Source organism: Pholcus phalangioides, unplaced genomic scaffold (genome assembly GCF_987345545.1).
Source record: "Pholcus phalangioides strain wild (caught in Gottingen) unplaced genomic scaffold, Ppha-v1.0 ptg000010l_1, whole genome shotgun sequence".
Lineage (NCBI taxonomy): Eukaryota > Metazoa > Arthropoda > Arachnida > Araneae > Pholcidae > Pholcus > Pholcus phalangioides.
The window spans coordinates 22380213-22401726 of NW_028301603.1; the positions used below are offsets into that span (position 1 = coordinate 22380213).

The following is a 21514-nucleotide window of genomic DNA, read 5'->3' on the forward strand; positions in this document are numbered from 1 at the left end:
TTGAGCACTATTTCTTGAAGATCTAAACTCCTCAAATATCAAATGGCCATATTTTGAAAAAAAAGGATATTCCACTTATATACAAGAGTGTTCCCACCAGGGAAGCCTCTGCGATGGTTTTTGTACCAATTCCGGTTTCTTGTCTGATTTGCATCTTTTTCTTGTCTCAGTACTTCCTGCCTCTTTCCTGATTGGCCGATTCTACCAGCATGACAACAGTTTTCAATATTCTGCCAGCCATAGAATCAACTGACCAATCGCAAAACAATAGTGTAGTTCAAGCCACTTATGTGCATAAATACAACCTGAGACTCCGGAAAACTTGACTTTGATCCAGTTTATCTATTCTCCTGATGATGCCAACCACTAGTGGTGGGGAAACATTGAGAACTAACTCGAACGGATGACAGTCTTCGAACCCGAAAAAATAATTTTTATCAAATGATGGCCGCGAAAACCTTATCAACTATTTAGATAGTATGGAGTTAGAAAAAATTAAAATGACTGACAACAAAAACTAATTACTGTGGCAAGTCTGAGATAAATAGAAGTTGAAGTTGTAAATTAATTTAATTCTTAATTATATTTTTCTTTTTTGGACAAGCTGTTTTAGGGTGCATTTGAGATAATGTATTGTATTTTGAAAAAATGAAATTGTTAACATTTTCAGATCCTTTCTGTGTATGGATGTCTTTATACATCGCATATTTGGCAAAGACTAAAAGATTCTCTTAAAGCAAGGAAAATTAGCACAGCAAACATCTATAAACTAGGGGGATGGCAGGGAGTAGGGGGAACAATGCATGTAGAGACATGCTTTAAAGTAGTCATCGTCAAAACACACATTATTGGGGAAAAAAGAAAGAGGCAGGAAGTGACAAGACAAGAAAAAGGTGCGAATCAGACAAGAAACCGGAATTGGTACAAAAACCATCGCAGATGCTTTCCTGGTGGGAAAACACTTGTATATAAGTGGAATGTCCTTTTTTTTTCAAAATATGGCCATTTGATATTTGAGGAGTTTAGATCTTCAAGAAATAGTGCTCAAGACCTTCATTAAGCAGAAACAATGACATGATGGTTAAAACCATCCCTATCAAAGCCCTTCCAATATCATAGAATCGTCTTTTTTTGCATGTTCATTAATTAATTTCAACTATGTTCAAATTTGTAATGTTTCAGTCTTTATATACTCATGATGAAGATTATCAAAAATAATGGTGCCCTCTCCGAGTATCACTGAAACGGGATGAGGAAAGGTGGAGGAAACCCACTGTGTGAAATAACGACTTCAATGCCACTTGAGGTAAAATATGAAATTAGACATATATTAATAAAAATATACTAATTCTGATTAGTCCGTTATGGTTGAGATGTTCCATTTAAAATATGGTTAACATATACTCTAATGGTAAAACCTGTTATAACGTCACAATAATTTCTGATTGGTTAAAAATGGGAGGGGGCAAAAAAAACCAAAATTTTTTTTTTTTTCTGGAATTTTAGCAGCTTTATCTAGTGGCAGAAATGTGAACTGAAGTACCTCAAGTGACTACCAAGACTACTCGAGCCTGGTCACCGCGACAAGGTGACAACACCTGCGAGATGGAAAAAACAACATTAAATACGAGGATAACAGTTTACCCACATTTAATGTTTTTTCCCCAACTTTCCTCTGTTTTCCAAATTTGAATATCTCAGTGAATACTGTACTTAGAAACGTAGAATTTTTTCATTTAGCATCAGGAGAGACAAGGCAACTACTTTCTAATTGGGTTTTTGAGCACAGTGTGCCATATAAAAAGTTTACATTTTTATTTTAATGACTATACAGTCTCTTGCAACATGAATGATATATCTGAATACTAAATGTTATTTGGATACTTTTTCCAAATGGAAGTATATCTGTAGGATCCACAATTTGCCATTAAAATGTCATATGCCTTGTTACCTATGCACTCTGTTTATGTATAACTCATATCTATTGTTTTTACTTGCAGCCAAGGTCTTTGCCCGATTCATTTTCGTCATCTGTGGATGACGATTCCATGGAAACTCTAGTCAGGTAAGTTTACAGTTCTCATCAGCATTTTTTTTTTGTATTTATACGTATAACAGGTGATGTGAAAGTCTGAAAATATTTAATTTTCGTTATAAAAAAGCATCACACTTCTTCCTATGCATTTTTTTGGAAAACATGTCTGCCTATTTTGTAAATATTTTGGAAATTATTGGTTACCTAAATCTTCCATAGCTTATTGATTAATTTATAGTTTCATATCAACAATGTATACACACATATAAATGTATGATTACTTCGCATAAGTAAGGATTTTTTTTTCGTATTTATAGGAGATCAAGTACTAAGGGGAGGGCTGTTATGCATACAAATACAGCAACCTTGTTAGTGGGTCACCTGGGTAATGCATACAAATACAGCAACCTTATTAGTGGGTCACCTGGGTAATGCATACAAATACAGCAACCTTGTTAGTGTGCCACCTGGGTAATGCATCACTCGGTTTCCCGGGTCACTTTTTTTTGAAATCATGTTTATCCTTGATAGTGTTCTTGTGTTATTAGAATCCTTATAATGTGTCTCAACACTCTGCTTATAGAGTCACTTTTGTGAAAGGATGGTGTCAAAAATTTTCTTAGAAATCAAACTCCTCATGCAATGTACATGATAAGCCGAACACTCGATTATTGGTGATTTTCCTACCCTTCACTAAGCATGGGCCCCCACATAAGGGAGGCTGAAGGGCCTTCGGGCTGATGCCTGAAGGATATGATAAGAAAAAGCGCTGCGACAGAGACCCCCACTTTTTATGTTCATACACTCTGGCCTACTAAACTGTAATTGCTGTCACCAATAATTCGGCACAGTCTTATAAAATTTAACTAATTTTTTCTTTGTCTTAATATGAGCTGCCCCCCCCCCATATGCACTTGCACCTCCAGGCCATACCCAGGTGATCTCACGTGTTAAGATGGCAGACAGATAAGACCTCCTCTTCCCCCCCCCCCCTGTGAGTTTTTCACTCTTTGCTTGAAGCTAGGAAAGCTCAAGCTTTCCTAGCTTCATACCATATCCTCTCAAATCAGCATAGTTTCATTATACATGGCATTCTGATCGACTAAACAATTCTTATTTGATTACCAATTAATAATTTCAAGCCATCTCATAAATAATTCTGTGATTATGCTTGAATTGTTTTTAAATTATGCTTGAATTTAAGGAATGAGTATTTTTTACAGAAAATCGTGTAACTCTAGTTCTGTAAGTCAGGGTATCTCCATGTACAATATAATAAAATTTATAGAATGTAATTAAAACTGCAAGTTCTGAATTATTTTACATTAATTATAGTAATGGGAGGGATGGGGGTCATTTAAAAAAAATCTCCTAGGATTTTTGCATTAATATAAAATTTTGATTTGGCTATCTGAATGTCATATAAATAAACAGGGTTCCACTATGTGTGGTCATAATATGTTTTGAGAAAGCTTGCAAAACCTGTGCAATGTTTTATGTATTTTCATTTACAGATACTAATTGAAATTCCTGTTTGATTTCTATCTTCAGTAATCATCAAACAAAAATTAATGTTGAATTTGAAGGAGGGGCATATGCAGGGTGTTGCTCATTGGGTCCATGCACCCCCCCCCCCCAAGCCAACCAAAAATTTTAAGAGAAAAATTTAATATTTTGGGAGAAATATTGAAAGAAAGTATCCTTTATATGCTGCATAAACTAATTTCTGTTAATTTAAATGTTTTTTGAATGGTGGTAACTCAAATTTCTCAGAAAGAAAATTTTTGTGCCTCCTTCAAAGGTGATCCTGCGTATTTCCCTGATCATACTATATTTTTATTTGGGTAACCAAGGGCATTCATGTAATTAATACAAATAGCTGTGAGACCCAGCCATGTGGATTTATGTTCCAATCACATTTTCTATTGGCCTGGTTTCAAATCCGGAGTATCAAAGCATTTTGTCTCTAGTTAATCATTTGATAATTTTTGTCGCACCACAGTCATTTTTCTGCACACGAGGGCTAATTAGACCGGGACCTACAATTTATTAACAATTCCGAATGGCAGGCTTGTTTTTTATACTCATCGAGAGGTTGGTGCACTAACCCCTTGATGGGGAACTCCCTGCGGTAGCAATTTTTTGCTGCAGTCAAGTCACAGTTTTTGTTGTACCCCTGTGTCAGGAAAGTTTTCTGACAAAGATGAACTGGGAATTGAACTCGCGACACCTCTAAACATCCTTTGGTACTTTAGGCGAGTATCTTATGAACCTGGGCTACCGCACCCTGTGTCTAGTTAAAAAAAGAGTGGGAAATTACAATGTATTTCTGAAATATACAGTATATAGAAATAAATTTCAAGAATAATGATCATGTGTGTTTTTCGGTATCCCCATGAGTTTAGAAACCTATGTCTGTGTTCTCAAATTTGTTTGTATGTACAGTCTGTTTCATAAGTTTAGGCACAGTTAAAAAATTGCAACAAACAGAAAACTAGATGACGTAGCAAAAAAATCTTGAGATTCATTTACACGCATGCAAGGCTGTACATAATAGCCCGAAAATAGAATATGCTAAAAACTGTGATGTACGGTGCAAAACAGTCATTGCTGCTATAGAACAATCTCTGTAAAAATTGTAAAATAACTCTGTAGATAATACTATCCTGAAATTTTTTATCGCAAAACCTTTTCAGTAAGCTGAGGGCTCATTGCAGAATAATGCAAAACATTCTCAGACCTGCCAACTCTCCGGATTTAGGCGAGAGACTCTGGATTTTAGCAGAAAATTAGATTTTACGTGAGATTTCGCGTTGTCGTGATGTCAATGACTGCCGTCGTTGTTCAGGAAAACACCCATAGAGGGCAGCCATGGTCATTTCTATCGAGAGCAGCAGTTAAAAAAGTCTTGGTGACCACATTTAAGCAACTAGCAAAGACGTGACTTTGTTTACGTAGCATTTATCGGCAACCTCATTTATCTGGGGAAGCACTTGGTTGCTGAAATTCCTGTATAATCGTTATTGTATTCCATTAACAGCCATGCGGTAAACACAATTTTTTAGTCAGCAGCTTTGCATTTTGAAGTTTTTTAATTGTTTTCCTCTGATTAAATATGAGTTGAGAAAGAAAATATAAAACTTTATGCTATATAAAGCTTTTAAGAGAGTTTATATACCCAAGATTATCAATCACTGATAGCATCCACTAAAGGAAACACTTATGTTTTATGAACAGTATATAGATGTGATTTCTCTAGTCTGCATGAAAAGACTGACATGGAATTACATTCTGCTCAGGGGCAATGTAGAACCTTCTTTGGGGGGGGGGGGGAATAGAACTTAATTGATTGAAAAAAAAAAAATCCGAAATTTTTTTCGTGATTTGTTTGTTTCCTGATAATGTTGAACATTATCTGAACATTGTTCAGACTCCTAGAAAAGGCCAGAAGGTCTGTCTGCTGAAGTAGAGTGATTTATAAACCATTCCAGATTTTTGTAACCATTTTTCCCTTGGGCTATGTATTGGTTAAAGTATGGAGCTAAGTTGAATATTTTGTTTTTAAAGGTTGATTTTTCTTTCATGGCAGGTGAATCATTTTCTTGAAAATGATTTCTTGACACCTTTGGGTAAAGTGAGAATTCTTGACAATAATTTTGTGATCAAGACAATTTTTTATCTGAAACAGACATTTTCTCATCAAATGTCATTTTTACAATCTACACTGCTGGCCACTGTAAATGCAACACCCTGAAGGAAGCATGCTAATAATATGAAATTTACAACATGCATTAGCGGAGGTGAGATATGCAAATGATTAGAATTTCAGCGCAGACACACATCACACGCGCCTGTGGCGCCACTTCAAAGTGCTATTTAAGGCTTGGAGATTTCGACAATTTGAAGTACGGCAATTGTGTTTTTCTTGTGGTTTTTTCAAAAAACGATCAATTATGCCTCGTAGAAAACAGCGGTCATCTTTTGATCAAGTATCCGAGTTCGACAGAGGAAGGATAGTGGCCTACCGAGATTGTGGATTATCTTTCAGGGAAATCAGTAGTCGTGTTGGACGAAACCAAACAACTGTAATGCGGATATGTGATCGTTGGATGCAGGAGGGTACGACGGACCGACGTGTTCGATCGCATCCACCTCAGTGCACCACTTCACGTGATGACAGGCGTATTGTGCATATGGCAGTGACGGATTGCTCAGCCACATCACGAACCATAGCACAGCACATTAAGTCTGTACCGCATCATCCAGTGTCTGCGCGTACCATTCGATGCCGTTTACATCAGAGTGGTCTGTCCGCAAGACGTCCATTGCTTCGTCTACCCTTGACGCAGAACCACAGACGTCTCCGCCGCCAATGGTGCGATGAAAGAAGGATGTGGATGGCACAATGGAATGAAATTGTCTTTACTGACAAGTCACACTTCTGCCTGCAACACCACAATGGTCGGATTCGAGTCTGGAGACACCGTGGAGAGAGGATGCTGAACAGCTGCGTTATGCACCGCCGCACTGGTCCTGCACCGGGTATTATGGTATGGGGCGGTATTGGATATCACTCTTGCACTCCTCTAGTACGCAGTGCCGGTACTTTAAAAAGCCAGCGCTACATCTCCGAGGTGTTGGAGCCAGTTGTCCTTCCTTACCTTCAGGGCTTGCCCACAGCCATATTTCAACAGGATAATGCGCGACCACACGTGGCACGCATTGTCCAAAGGTTCTTCGTCAATCGCCAGATTGAATTGCTTCCCTGGCCAGCTCGCTCTCCGGATCTTTCGCCGATAGAAAACATGTGGTCCATGGTTGCTCAACGATTGACCCAGATTACATCCCCAGCTGCCACACCAGATCAACTTTGGCAACGCGTGGAAGCTGCTTGGTCTGCTGTACCCCAAGAACACATCCAAAGTCTCTTTGAATCAATGCCGAGGCGTGTGGCAGCGGTGATCTCCAACAATGGCGGCTACTCTGGCTACTGATTTTGGCAGGAACCACACTTCACAGAAGTCTATAAATTTAATCATTTGATGCTGGGTCAACATGTTATCTACAAAATAAATATTGTTGCGATATCTCTTGTCTTTCTTGGTGTTGCAATTTGGGTGGCCAGCAGTGTACTTCACTGTGGTCTTCCACATCGTGATTTTGGTTCAAAATTTATATTACTGGCTAGCACTGGGTAAATACTTCATTTGGGCCATTTAACCCAATCAAATTATGCATGGTTCCTTGCAAAAGGATGGGTATTTCTAATTTTTGGATATGTTGTAGGAGCCAAAAGCCACTAGTAAAAACCAAGATTGTAGAAACAAAAGCCCTGTGCAAGCTCAGTTGTACTGGAAAATATCAAAATTTTCAGACTTTTTTTTGGTATATCTTTGTTCCAATACATCAAAGAGCAAAAGTGTAAATTACAATATTGTAGATGACAAAATTTGCTACAATTTTTGTATTTATAATTTTTTTCTATGGTCTATAGTTATCAAACTACAGAGCATTCAAAATGCTATAATTTTTGCAAAATTATAAAACATGCATATATTGCAGAAATATTGATGCAGAATTTTATTGAATATTGATGATTAAATACTATTGATTTATTACACATTAATCAAACATTGAATATTAATAAATTTTCAAAGCAAACACAAAATTCAAAAGTATGTAAATACAAATACAATCAAATATTAAGTGTTATTACATAATGATGTAAAAATTGCCTGTTAAAAAAGTAAAATTTTTCACTTTTCACTACAATTTCACTTCACAAAACTTTTTATTCATTACTGTTCTATAATTTAGCTCGCTTTGAAGGTCCTGATAATGAATGATCCTCGTCGTCACTCATTATGCTTACTGTAATGGGAGTGAGTGGAGGATTGTTGGCAAGCCCCTCACAATTTGTTCAAGAACAACCAGAGCCTAATCTTCACCTATGTCACTGTTTTCTAAAATAGGAGTAGGAGCATTTTGCATGACTGGCCACTACAAAGTGCAAAGACCTGAACACTTTATGTCTGCCCCACTTCACTTCTTCTGGCAATGATATGATATAAATTTCAGTAAGCATTGAGGTGCAGGATCGCTACTGGCTTGAATTGTGCAAGCCCTTGATCTGTGCGCATTCAACCCCAGTCTGTAGGTGGTCTTTCGAATTCCAACCACTTCTGGACTGTGTGGTATGTTTAGAAAGAATGGTATCTGGCAGTGTCTTGTCTTGGTGGGAGTCATGCAAGACTTAATTTGCTGGTCTTTGCAGCAGCCTTGATGAAATGCGGGCAATGGAGGTGATCCAAATTTTGTGTGTTCATGCCGCCCTCCATACAAAGTGATCAGATAGTTCTCTCCTGCGTTGGCTATCTCCTCAGCAAAAGAGTGTTGTTGTAAGAACACAAACTAATATTTTTAGCTGAGGATTTTTTTAGTATAGTGCAGAATTTGATTTTGCCTTGGCCCCAAAAATGGTGGATGTAGTGTCACATCCACTGACGGCATGCAGGAAAAGGACAGTACCTGCTGAGCAGCTTGACGAATCATATTTGAAGGAGGAACTACAATACAGTAAACCAGCAGACTCGCCCCTTCCACTCTTGTGTAGGTACACATTGTTCACATTAGGAGCCAAACCAGCGAGACGCATTAACAGGTCAGTATCTTCCTCAATGATGATAACTTGTTTATAGGCTGAGGTCTTGGAAAGTGCTGTCTTCACAATGTCGACATCTGCATCTTCCATACCCTGCTCTAACATGCTGTGTTGCTGAAATGTGTTGCAAAGTAATGTGATGAGACATAGTTTGTTCCCTTCATTAGTAAGAAATTTCTCCTGTTTCACTGGGACGAGTGCTGCTTCGTCTAATAAGGTGGTGTCTGCACAACACTGCACAGCGGATCGACGCATACGTTCTGCACTCTCAGTATTTCTTTGGGCTGCATCCATTGGATAACCATCAAAAACAATGGACACATTGCTACCAAAGTGTTTTTGTACATACGTGATATACCTTGTAATAATTGAGCTGACAGAGTTATTGTGATGCCAGACTACTTGTGCAATATATACTACGAAGGTTTTAACAACTGGCTGTTGCGAAGATATATTTTGGAAAGAGAGAAAATTCAGCGGCCCCTGCGGGGAATCGAACCCACGTCCTTTCACTTTCCGGGTGAACGCCCTAGACCACTAGACTACGGAGGCACAGAATCTCTCAATCTTTCCTTGGAGCTCGTGTAAACTGAAAGGGACCGTACATGGACGGCCGGACCAGACTCAGGCCAAGCTCACAACTGCTGACGCTGCCACCAGATGGCGACTTATACAAGGATAACGTCACTCTCCGCTACCGTACGAAGGTTTTAACAACTGGCTGTTGCGAAGATATATTTTGGAAAGAGAGAAAATCCCTAAGATCGCCATTTGTCAATTATAGAGGCGTAACAGGAGTGCTACAGCTTCTCAGCTCTCTCGCGACTTGTATGCAGCCACAGGAACCCGTGTATCAAGGGTGACTGTTTCCAAAAGACTTTATGAGAGAGGGTTGTTTGCAAGAAGACCTGCTGTTTGCGTCCCGCTCACTTCTACGGACAGAAGAATCTGTTTATCATGGTGCATAGAGATTGGAGTATGGATCAATGGGCAACCGTTCTCTTCACTGATGAGTCCCGGTTCAGCCTAAGCACCGATTCTCGCCATACGTTCATATGGAGAGAACCAGGGACCCGCTACCTACCCTCCAATGTCCGCAAAATCGACCATTATGGCGGAGGAGGTTTAATGGTCTGGGCATGCATCATGTTGGATGGCCGCACACCTCTCCATGTCTTTGAAAGAAGCACTGTGACTGGTGGATGAGGTCTTGGAGTCCTATGTACGCCTTTTCAGGGGTGCAGTTGGCCCTGAGTTAATTTTAATGGACGATAATGCGAGGCCACATAGAGCTCTTCTGCTCGACGATTTTCTAGAGAGTGAGGATATTCGCCGGATGGATTGGCCAGCCAGATCTCAGACCTTAACCCTATAGAGCATGTCTGGGACGCTCTGGGGAGGGCAATTGCAACTCGCAACCCCTCTCCGTGAACCATCCAGGGAATGAAAACAGCGTTGCTGAACGAGTGGGACCAATTGCCACAGGAAATGATAAACTGACTTATTTCAAGTATGAAATCACGCTGCAAGACCTGTATATCTGTAAGAGGGGACCATACCTTTTATTAACCATTTTTTTGTTTATTCTGCAACCGCTGTTTCATACCTTCTGACTCTAATGAGTGTTACACACGATCATGCGTGTGTATTACAATTATTGAATGGTTATTTGTTTTGTATTGTATCAATGTATGTACATATCAAATTTCATTGAAATCGGTACTGTAGTTCTAGAGATAATCGACCAAGTCTGCAAATTCTCTCACACCAGTATATGTTAAAAGGCACTTACCATTGGGGGTGAAATTTCTAATGAAACCGCTGGGGGGGGGGGTGTTAATGGACTATTTCCCCCCCCCCCCAACACCACCACCACCACATGGAAATTACACACAAACAAGCCCTCATCTCATCTAATTCCCCCCATAAGACCAAATTCCACATCTATTATGTTTTTTTTTACAGTATCGGCTTTGTACTCTTCAGTAAGCATGCATACACATTTTTGATGTCTCACAGCAATTGAACATTACTCGTTTGTATTGAATAATGATAGAAATCATAGTGCAATAAATGTAATTAATTTGTTTAAAGAAGTTCTAGTGGAACTGGAGGTTATATCAACTTTTTTATGGATTTTGCAAAAATTATCGCATTTTCACTGTATTTAAATAACTATAGCCGTAAAAAAAATCTTAAGTACAAAATTTGTAGCAAATTTTGTTTTCGATTATATTGAATTTATACTTATGCTCTCTAATGCGTAAAAACCAAAATATAAATAAAAACTGAAAAAGTCTGAACATTTTCACATTTTTTCAATATAACTGTGCTTGCACAAGGCTTTTGCTTCTGCAAACTTGGTTTTTATTAGTGACCTTGGTCCCTATAACATATATCTAAAAATTAGAGATACCCAACCTTTAGCAAGAAAATCCAATTTTTTGGTACATATTGACTGGGCTAGTTGTAAAGCATTTGAAATTTGTTGACACCCTTGACTTTCATTTTCAGCTTACATGATTTACAAACGTTGGTCTGGTTTTTTGGAGGAGTAACTTGTTTTGGTTTTTTGATGACTTCAACATTTGAATTTAGTGATGAAATCTGTAATTCTCTGCTTTTATAAAATACGTCTGAAAAGTAATCTTTATCATCCAATCACACACTGCCATCAATTTGCATGAAAGGGCATTTGAGCCTAAACTTTTGAAAAAGTTGAGCGGTCCCTACAACATATATCTAAATTATTTTTTTTCTATTATTTTTTTCATTTCTTTTTTTTTCTATTTTTTTTTTCATATTTTGAAACTATATATATATTACATTTTCGAAATTTGATACCATGTATATGTAGCTTTGTGTGGGTGTAAATAAATCTCATGAGAACTTTTTACTGTGTCATCTAGTTTTCTATTTGCTGCAATTTGTTTACTGTGACTAATTTTTGAAACAGACTGTATTGCCGAAATATGTTGCAATTTTTCACTCTTTATGCGCTGAAGCACATTATTGATTTCAATTCTTGTTCTCTTGTTTGGAATTAAACAGCTTTAAATACAAATCCTGCTCCAAACTGCCCTCATGTTTATAAAGAATCAAGTTATCAAGATCAATAATTTTGCTAAGAATTATATATATGTTTTTATGAAATAGTACAATCACATATAATATGCTGCACTTTCTTGTTTGGCATTTCTTTCTGCATGAAGTGACACAATTTTTTTAAACTTTTTTCTGTTCAGCTACAGGATTATGAAGGTAGGATAGTTTTGATAGATTACGATAATAATTTTTGCATCTTTTTCTTTTACAGGCTAAAATATAATTTAGATATTTCTTATATAACTTCAGATATTTCCTTACGATAATTAAAATTTTCACCACATTCCTAGGAAACTGAATAGAAGCTTTGTAGTAAACACAAAAGCCTTCATTTGTTAGTTTAATTAATGTATTGTAATGTGTGTAAGAACATTTTTGACAAAGAATAAGGTTTATACATGGATAATATTATTAGATATCATTAGTATTATACATGGATAGTATAATAAAAAAATTACTCAATTCCTCGAAACTAAAATCTTCCAACTTGCAATACAGCAAGTCACACATTTATCAACCAACATATTGGTAGTAAGTATATAGCAACCAATGTTCACCCCTGTGTGGCTAGAGGTATGACACAAAGAACTAAAATCATGTTTGGGCGAGCTGGGTTTAGTCATCAAAATTCAATTTTACTCCAAATTTTGTTGAGAAATGAAATACTCCTTCAAATTTTTGGTAGTATTTTTGAATAGAGTTATTTCTCTATTTTTGTTAAAAATAACCCTCTTTTTACAAAACTACCCCTTAAAATTTTGAAAGGGAGTGAAATTACTCTTAAAAATTACTTTTTTGGCTAACACTGATAGCAACAACATAGATGTTGCTGAGGATGATGCAATTTATGAGTGACTCTGGTGATGATAATGAACTAGTTGATGTAGCTGATTGTGATATGTCAGATGAGAGTGATGAGGAATGTAATGATTTCTATGATGAATATTAAATAATAAATGTCTTTTTCTTTTTGTATCTTAAAATAAAATGTATCTAGAGATGTAAAATTCTGCGTTGCAAGGCAAAGACTACTATTATAAATAACTTGAGAATATTCTTATTTTTGATGAGAATATTCTCCATTCATTTAGGATAAGAGTCCTTTCAGAGAATATTCTTAAGAATATTTATAATAATATATATTACAATAATTAATCTGTACAAATAATTTAAGAATAATTTTTATTATTTTCGATAAGAATGTTCCAATCAGAATGTTCTCTCTCCCATCAAGAACACTGAAAAATTGAAATTTGTAGATCACAATGGTAAACTTCAAAAGCAAAAAAAAAATTACACTAACATGGCAGAATTTTTTACACAATTGAATACAAGTGATAAAAAATTTAAGTGTATGTAGTATGTACAGGGTGATTATAAAAAACTATCCCGACATATGGGCCCCTAACTATCATACCATTCACAGAAACTGAATGAAATTTTGGCATAAGGTATTTTGATGTATGCGCTCAAGAATGATATGGAAAACAACAGTGTCACTCTAACAGTTACGGTTACAGTGAGAAAATTTCGAAAATATCAAATGGCAACAACAAGTTTTTTGTATTGGAATGTGATCTCCATTGTGAAAAACCCTAAATAGCGTTCGAACGGCAACTGTAGCATGAAAATCACCGGCGGTAGATAGGCTAAAAGTGAGGACAACCAATAAGGACAGAGAAGCAGCATAAAATAAAGCATTTTATTGTGTTTCACAAATTTTCCACATGACTTTGTGCAGGACTAATCAGGCTGGAATCTCAGCCGAAGAAACAGTGTGACGAATGAAACGAACATTAATGCTCTGGTGCACGGCAAAGTACTTTTTACTTTTTCCTTGCCCAGCTCCGGGGATTTTCGTGCTACAGGTGCCATTCCAACACTATTTAGTGTTTTTCAGTATGGAGATCGCATTCCAATACAAAAAACTTGGTGTTGCCATTTGATATTTTCGAAATTTTCTCACTGTAACCGTAACTACTAGAGTGACACTGTTGTTTTCCATATCATTCTTGAGCGCATACCTCAAAATACCTTATGCCAAAATTTCATTCAGTTTCTGTGAATGGTATGATAGTTAGGGGCCCATATGTCAGGATAGTTTTTTTATAATCACCCCGTACATTCTATATTCTGTGTCTTTCTTAGAATGAAGGTGATTATTAGAGCTAGGATTTATGTTAGAATCTTTTTTCTTTTGCATATTTCACTATTTTACCTGATAGAGCATATTTTAATGATTTTAAGGCATTATTTTGCATATTTCAGCATTTTCAATGAGAAATATATATATTTTTTTTGTTACCATTTTATTTTCTTCTAAAAGACTTATTCAAGATCGAGAAAAAAAGCAGGATCTTAGTGTTTAAAACATTTGTACATTCATCCTAGTGACAATACCAATTCTTTCTTCTCCTTTCTTCAAGCTAGAGACAGAACTTAATGAAGTAGACCTGTTGTACGTTAGTCTTTTCCTCAAGGTTCCCTGCTGATCTCTCAATTTTTTTTTTTACTGTCCTCTTCCCCCTCAAGAATAACATTGTAGTAATTGATTTATAATTTTTTGTTGATTAAATTAATTTATCATTTATGTTGTTGTGTGTCCAAGAAGTGATGCCATCTGCCCTCGAATCCGAAGCAACAATTCAGTAGGTTGTTTTACCTGTATGTATTATGGGCATCTTTTTCTCAGCCACCTCGTTGGGCATTTTGCCTGTTGTGGCGTTGTATTTGTATTACCTCATCAATACAGAAAAACAAAACAAATAGTTATGTGCAAGAGAAGCGTCAAAATTGCCTGTCGCCATATACATGAGATGTTATGATCATGGCCCCCACATCCTGGAGTAGGGCCCCTAGGCTGGGATCTTTTGTGCCGCTCCCGGTCAGACTTTTCACGAACCCTTCTATATTTTATAGTTAATTTATAGCGTGAAAAATCAAAAATTATGGGAATTGTCCCTGGTCCCAGGGCTAGATCCCTGTCAGCCCCACCCTTGTGGGGGCCATGGTTGTGATATTCTAGCCTTTTCAGAGTGCTTCACTCCCATCAGAGCAAATACTTTAAATAAATAATCATAATTTCTAGCACCAGGCATGGTAGGTAACTTTTGAGGATACTAAAAAAATAATAATTTTACTGGTTATTATGCATAATCACCATTTCATATTTATAAATAAGTCCCATCGCCATGAGAAGTTTTCTTATTTAGATCAGTGATTCTCAACCTGGGCCATGTGGCCCCCTTGAGGTCCGGGAATATTTTGACGCTGCCGCACACACAAGGGTGAAAATCAGATAAAAGAGGTACCATGACAAGTGGTAAAGGGGCCACAGAGAGCTGTGAAAAAATAAAGCTTCCATAAAAATTTCCTTCAAATAAATCTGACTACTTTCACAATCTAGCAGAGCTATCCATAAAACCAGGGTCATATTTACCATGACCTCATATTGTGGCCTACACAATGTGATAGCATGCTATGATTTTCAAATGTAAGTTTGTAAATATGTAAGTTGTTACTTCTAGCTAAGCATGGGTCCCCCATTACTTTGTCCAGGGACCCATGATTTTGAAATCCCCCCCTCCCACCCCCTGCAAAAAGGAAGCTTACTGCCCAGGATAGGTGCGAAACCAAGGTATTGATGTATAGCTTTGTTTCCCAAAGTGAGCAATATCGCCCCTGGTGGGCGATGGAATGGTCCGGGGGGGGGGGGGGCGATAAATGCTACTGGTTTATCATAGGATCCTATAGGTTCAATTGAGTAGGAGGCAGTGAGAGGAAAAAAATTCTGAAGAAGGGGCGCGATGGAACAAAAAGTTTGCATTGATGTATAGGAATGAGTGATCAAGCAAAAGAGATTAAAATGTGAGAAAAGGGGCAAAACCACAAATCTGTCTCTACCTAGAGAGTAGGGACCAGGTGAGTGACCGAAAGAAAGACCTAGAGAGTATGAAAGCATGTGAAAAATTAAAAGAGGGACCAGGTTAGTGAGCAACTACAAGAGTGACCCAAAGAGTGTACTTGGCGAAAACATGGGAGAAACCAAAAGAGTATCCTCGAAAACAAGGGACTAGGTCAGTGTGTGATCAAAAGAGCATGACCCCCACCAAGTGTGGGCTGACAGGGCTCCCCTGTCAGAGCAACCAGGATGATTCTTACAATTTTTTTTGCTTTTCACACTATAAATTCACTACAGAGGGCCCCATGAAAAGTCTTGTCTGGGGGACGCTAAAGATCCTTGTCTGGTATCCTACTGCAGGATTCTAGACTAGGGGCCATACAAAAGAGTTACCTAAACCAGGAAGCCCACTGCAATTTATTTTTGTAAGTAAAAGGCCTGGTCAAATACATGACTAACAGTGAAGGAATGCAGGAAAATTAAACGACCAATAAGACTCGTGGCCGGTTTTAATGATGTCAGGGTCCTGTAGTTGAGAAACATTAACCTAGACAGTTTGCAACTGCGTAAGTGATCAAATCAGTTTGCAAGAACAATATATGAATAACATAGAGAGCGAGGAGCCAAGTGAGTGAGTGACCAAGAGATTGAGGTGCAGGGTGTGAAAATATGGAACTGATTTTGATAAGCAACATTAGTGAGGGACCGAACGAGTGAACAAGAGTGACCTAGAGAGTGAGGGACTAGGCCTGATCAAAAGAGTTACAGAGAGTGTTCAAGTATGTGATTACCGAAACTGTGGCCTAGAAAAAGAGGAACAAGATCAATGAGTGACCAATTAAAAGATTGACCAAGAGGGTATGAAAGCATGTGAGCAACCAAAAGAGTAATTTGGAGAGAGATGCATATGTACTGGGAGTTTGGATAATCGAGGTTGTAGCCAAGATCAACAAATTTCTGGAATCAATGGTCAAGAAAATTAGACTAGAATGAGTAATTTGTGCAATATACAGCCCACTTGGTAGCAAAATCGTGAATCCGCCTCGGAACATTTTTTCCGAGACAATGCTTGATTTAATGTTTTTATTCATTTATTGGCTTTATTCCCTGCGAAACAAAATAATTCATTATAAAAGTATTTAAAAAGGCACTTTTGTTAGTAGTGAATGCTTTTATTGCTTCAACTTTTTATGAATGAAGACTTTTTTCTGCTTGAAATGAATAAAATATCACTAATTACACTATAAATGCAATTATTAAGTTAACACCGTAAATAAAATGAACATTCTAGATGTCAAAGTTTCAATCAATGCATACAGCTCTCCGTGCAGAGCAGCGATACAATATTTACCAGAAAAGAGTAAAAAATACCCGAAGAAAGGAGTGAAAAAAGATTGGATCGATAAAAGACCTAATATAATGAGCGTGTATAGTTCAGAGAAAATTGCAGACATCTCTGTCACGATCGGGACAGTACAGAGCAATCAATCTCACAAAGAGTCCTTGATAGCCTGCTGTGCATATGGGGGGGGGGGGGGGGAGAAGGAAAAATAGCTAGAACCTTTTTGAATCATTTTGCATCCTGGAGACCAAGCATTTTTGAAGTAGTTTTGTGTCAACACCTTGAATTTCCAGTTGGTTAAAGGTTTTCAAAATCTTAACAACAAAAACTTTTGAAATCTCTCACTATGATTGAGAATATGCTCAGAAATTCTGAGAATATTCTCAAACTAAAAATGGTCATTGTGAGATGATTTGCCAAAAATTGTTTTGTTTTAAATGTTTCTAGCAATGAAAGCTTAGTTATATTTCATAACACAAGCAAAAATTATTAGAAGTTTTTAAGAAAAATTAATATTCTTGATTAATTCTTCAATTTTTATATCCAGAAGAATATTCTCAGAATATTCTTGTTCTCCAAGAATATTCTCACCTCTAGTGTCACCAAAGAGTTCTGATATGCTTGGAGGTTTTTCAAATATCTTTATTGTGTGTCATTAAGTTGTTAGTATATATTTTTTATGCCAGTTAATTCAATCTTTGATTGCATGAATGAATTCACCTTAATCATTTCAAACATTTTATATCATTCTGAGGATTGTTTGATCCCATGTACCATTTTGATTAAACACATTCTTTCTCCTTATAGTATACAGGATGTGTTTGAGGAACATATGGAAAAAAATTTAAAGGTGAGTTATTTGCATTTACTTATAAAATATGATTTTTCCCCCTTTTGAACTGTAATGTACAATTAATTAATTAATTATCAAATATAGTGGAACCATGATGACCCGACTACCCTAGTAACTGGGCATTTATTATTCCCATAATGACTAAAAATGTTTCGAAATTGGCACTTTAATAAACAACATAAACCTTGCTCAAGTTAACTACAATATGTACTTCTGTTGTTGTGTTGTCATAATTGATTTTTAGCAATTGCCTGTGTGTTGCCCAATTCGAAAGGTTTACAGTATTGCTCTTGTACATTTCAGTAATAATTTTTTTTATTCATGTTTATGAAGATTCTCTCCCACACCTAGAAGTAATTCCCATACTTCTCACAAGATGACAATTTCATAGTGTAGCCTAAATACAGCATTGAGTTCGTCCACAAGTTACTGATTTGATCTTGACAGATTTTCATCAAGTGCTGGTGTAGATCTTAAGTGTTAAGCGTTGACTTGAGGATTTTGCTAAGCCTCATAATTTTGCCTTTCAGTGACCCTCGTTTCTTCACCAAGGACTCCGTCTGAAGACCATTATCATTGGGTTTGTTATGCTTTTGCTGAGTTTTGGCACCAAAAAATGTTAGAAAAAAGTATCTTGTGGCACGAATACTTCCAAAGGAGTTCCTGATAACTTGAAACCGATCCAAGGGGATCGAATCCTCAATACAAAATGAAGAGCATAATTAAATAAAAGTATGAAATTTTTGTAATATTGTATGCGGCAACCCATACGTGCCACCGGCTCTCTATTCGAACGGCATGATGGTGATACCATTGACTTGCACTTGCAGCTCTTGTGGCAATGACTGCTCACTCATAATACAACTCACACCATCTAGTGGCCTAAATACTAGTGTGACATCCATTTAAGGTGACATTTTTTTTTATTCTATTGGTTAAGGTGTTGAGCTATCAAGGTTCCATTGTGTCAAAAAGTTTATAAATCTGATCAATGTACTAATGAATGGAATACCATTTGTCATGTATTTATCAATCCCAAAAATTTTAAACATTTTTGAGAAAATGTGTACAGTAAAACTTTGATTAACCATCACTCGTTTAACCATCAATTTATACGGAAAAACTGTTTCTAGGTTTTAAGATCCAAAAAGATTGCAGGAGTGGAAAATCTGCTACAAACTGCTACAATTTTGACAATTTACCCCCATTTGCTAGTTTTTGCTGCAAAAACTCCAAAATTTTTAAATTCTGTGCCATTTTGTGCCAAAAACAAAATTTTACCCTAAGAAACTTTGACGTTGCGTCACAATAGAAGCAGACTTTTCGATGACCTCATTTGTTTTCCCGCAACTTTATTTCTTGGGTCCGCAAATGGAATTAGCTTGAGGGCCCCTCCTTCCCAGGATTCGGCACCTAGGCTTCCAACAACTGATAAAATGGAGTCAAACTATGCGAATTGGCACTCATCCACAGAACAAAAACCCTTCAATCGTAGTTTCCAGCTATTTTTTCTAAAAAAAACAAAAATAAATAAAAATAAAATTGCTCCACATATTTTATTTTCCAGCATCTTTAACAGATTTTCAGTCTCTCGTTTTGCTTCCAAGTTTTCTATTATACATTTTCAACTATTCATTCTCTTGATATGCCATTTCCTTTTACGCCATTCACTAGCATGCTTAGTGTTCAATCGTGAATGGTCTCCAGCTGCTCATTAATGAAAATTACTTTGTCTAAAGTCTAGACCATGGTCGTGGGTGGTTTGAAAAGTATTTGATATAAGATTCCAGCAAAAGCTTATTTAGGCAGACAAGCAGAGGTCGACATAAATTCACAAAACTTTTCTTTGGGTATGGGGTAGACACTCTGATAATGAAAATAATACAGTAACAAGCTAGCATCCCTCACAGCTACAGTGACCATTTTTGTCTCATCATTATCATATTCTGCATACTAGGGCTAATTGTATTGGGATCTACAGTTTATAGCTGATTCCAAAACACACACAGTTCCAGAGGATGGCAATCACCCCTTCCAAGATCTGAATATTATGAGAAACATTGGTCTGTATCATAAAATATGAGATGATCTAACAAACCTATGAAATAAATCATCCTGGCCCTGTCTATCCTTTTTTTAACGGTCATCCCATGCAGGCTACATTGCTTTGAGATAGAGCAGTTATATTGACAGACATAGGGACTTCCATATTCAGGAATGTAGTTTGCCTAGGTCGTTATTTTCTATTCACACCTGGGTCACAATTTTTCACAGATCCCTTTATTAAAAAAATATGTAATATCCCCTGTGCAATCATGTCATTTAACTAATGCTCATCTGGAAACCATTTTCTATTGAATGCTCAACATGCTGGTGAATAAGGTAAAAATAAATTGTATATTAAGAGAATGAATAGTAGAAAATGAATAATAGAAAACTTGGAAGTAAAACGAGAGACTGAAAATCTGTTAAAGATGCTGGAAAATAAAATACATGGAGCAATCACAAATCAGTTAAAAATAGGGAGTGAAAACAGGATGTACTCGGATTGAATTTTTTGTGAAAACAGAATCATTCTCTTGATTTTTTACTAGTTTAATCATCATTCTGTTGTTAAGTTAAAAATAATTTAAGCCTATAGTTTTTAATCACTCTGTTAAGTTTCTGAGAATTTCGAATAAATATTCTAAGAATGACCCAGGAAAAGAAGTCATCTCAAAGTATGTTGAATCAAACTGAGGTAATGATCAAGAGTGAACTCAGAAAGCAACACTTATTGCTTTGAATATGAAATGGGTAAATTCTGGTAAAAGAAGCAAGGTCAAACATATATTCAAAAATGTTTGAAACTGAAGAGAACAAAAGCACTACTTAGACTTGCGTTAGCGGCAAAAACAAGAACAATAGTTACTTTTATAATGAGTTTTCCAATTGTTTCTGAAATCTGAAATACCATATATTAAAAGCCTCTCATTGTAGAGAATGTAGAAATATAAATATCAAGAAGTTTCTCAAAATTTTTTTATGATCTAAAAATTTTAAAAATACATTAAAATATTTCTTCTAGAGGAAATCTCTATGTATTTTGTGCCTTGGAGGGACAGGACACCCCGTTCTTCTGAACTAAGATAACACTGTTTTTTGAAGTAAAAAGTAATTCTGTGTACGCTACTGCATGTATGGGTCATTCTGAAAAAAGTGTACATTCCACATTTTTGAGATGAAAAATTCAAAATTTGAATTTTCGAAATAAAATTGATCTCAAATTATGGCCAGTGACTCGAAGTTTAATATTTCATAAATATTTTTCACTTTTATTTTGTAATAATATTTTATTTTTTGGGTTTTATGACTGAAAATGATGGATTTTGTCTACTCTGTTACAAAAACAAATATTGCTGTGAAAAAAATAAATATTTCTGCTGTTTTTACCCCTTAAAATAATGAAATCAGCTTATTTCTTACGCATAGGCTGAAAAAAAAAGTTTTAAAAAAATTGCAACTTTTTTTTCTGCTGTTTTGATCGTTTTTCAGGATTTTTTCAAAATAGCATGTAGAAGAGTTTATTTTTTACATTTTTTCAACTACGTAAAATTAATTTTTTTATTTCTGGCAGA

General features: G+C 36.4%; 1 protein-coding gene across 3 annotated transcripts in view; it reads left to right on the plus strand.

The window, feature by feature from the left end:
• LOC149081128 (uncharacterized) overlaps positions 1-21514 on the plus strand; it is a 77081-nt gene that overhangs the window by 38694 nt on the left and 16873 nt on the right. The window contains exons 8-10 of one of the 3 annotated variants that reach the window (XM_089237921.1): positions 2001-2065; positions 11942-11957; positions 17852-17894. In XM_089237921.1, coding sequence (XP_089094047.1) covers positions 2001-2065; positions 11942-11957; positions 17852-17869 — 99 coding nt within the window. In that variant the 3' untranslated portion in view covers positions 17870-17894. Of the gene's footprint in view, positions 1-1182; positions 1307-2000; positions 2066-11941; positions 11958-17851; positions 17895-21514 lie in introns of those variants that run through there. The other 2 variants (XR_016193408.1, XM_089237920.1) reach the window with 2 other exon arrangements.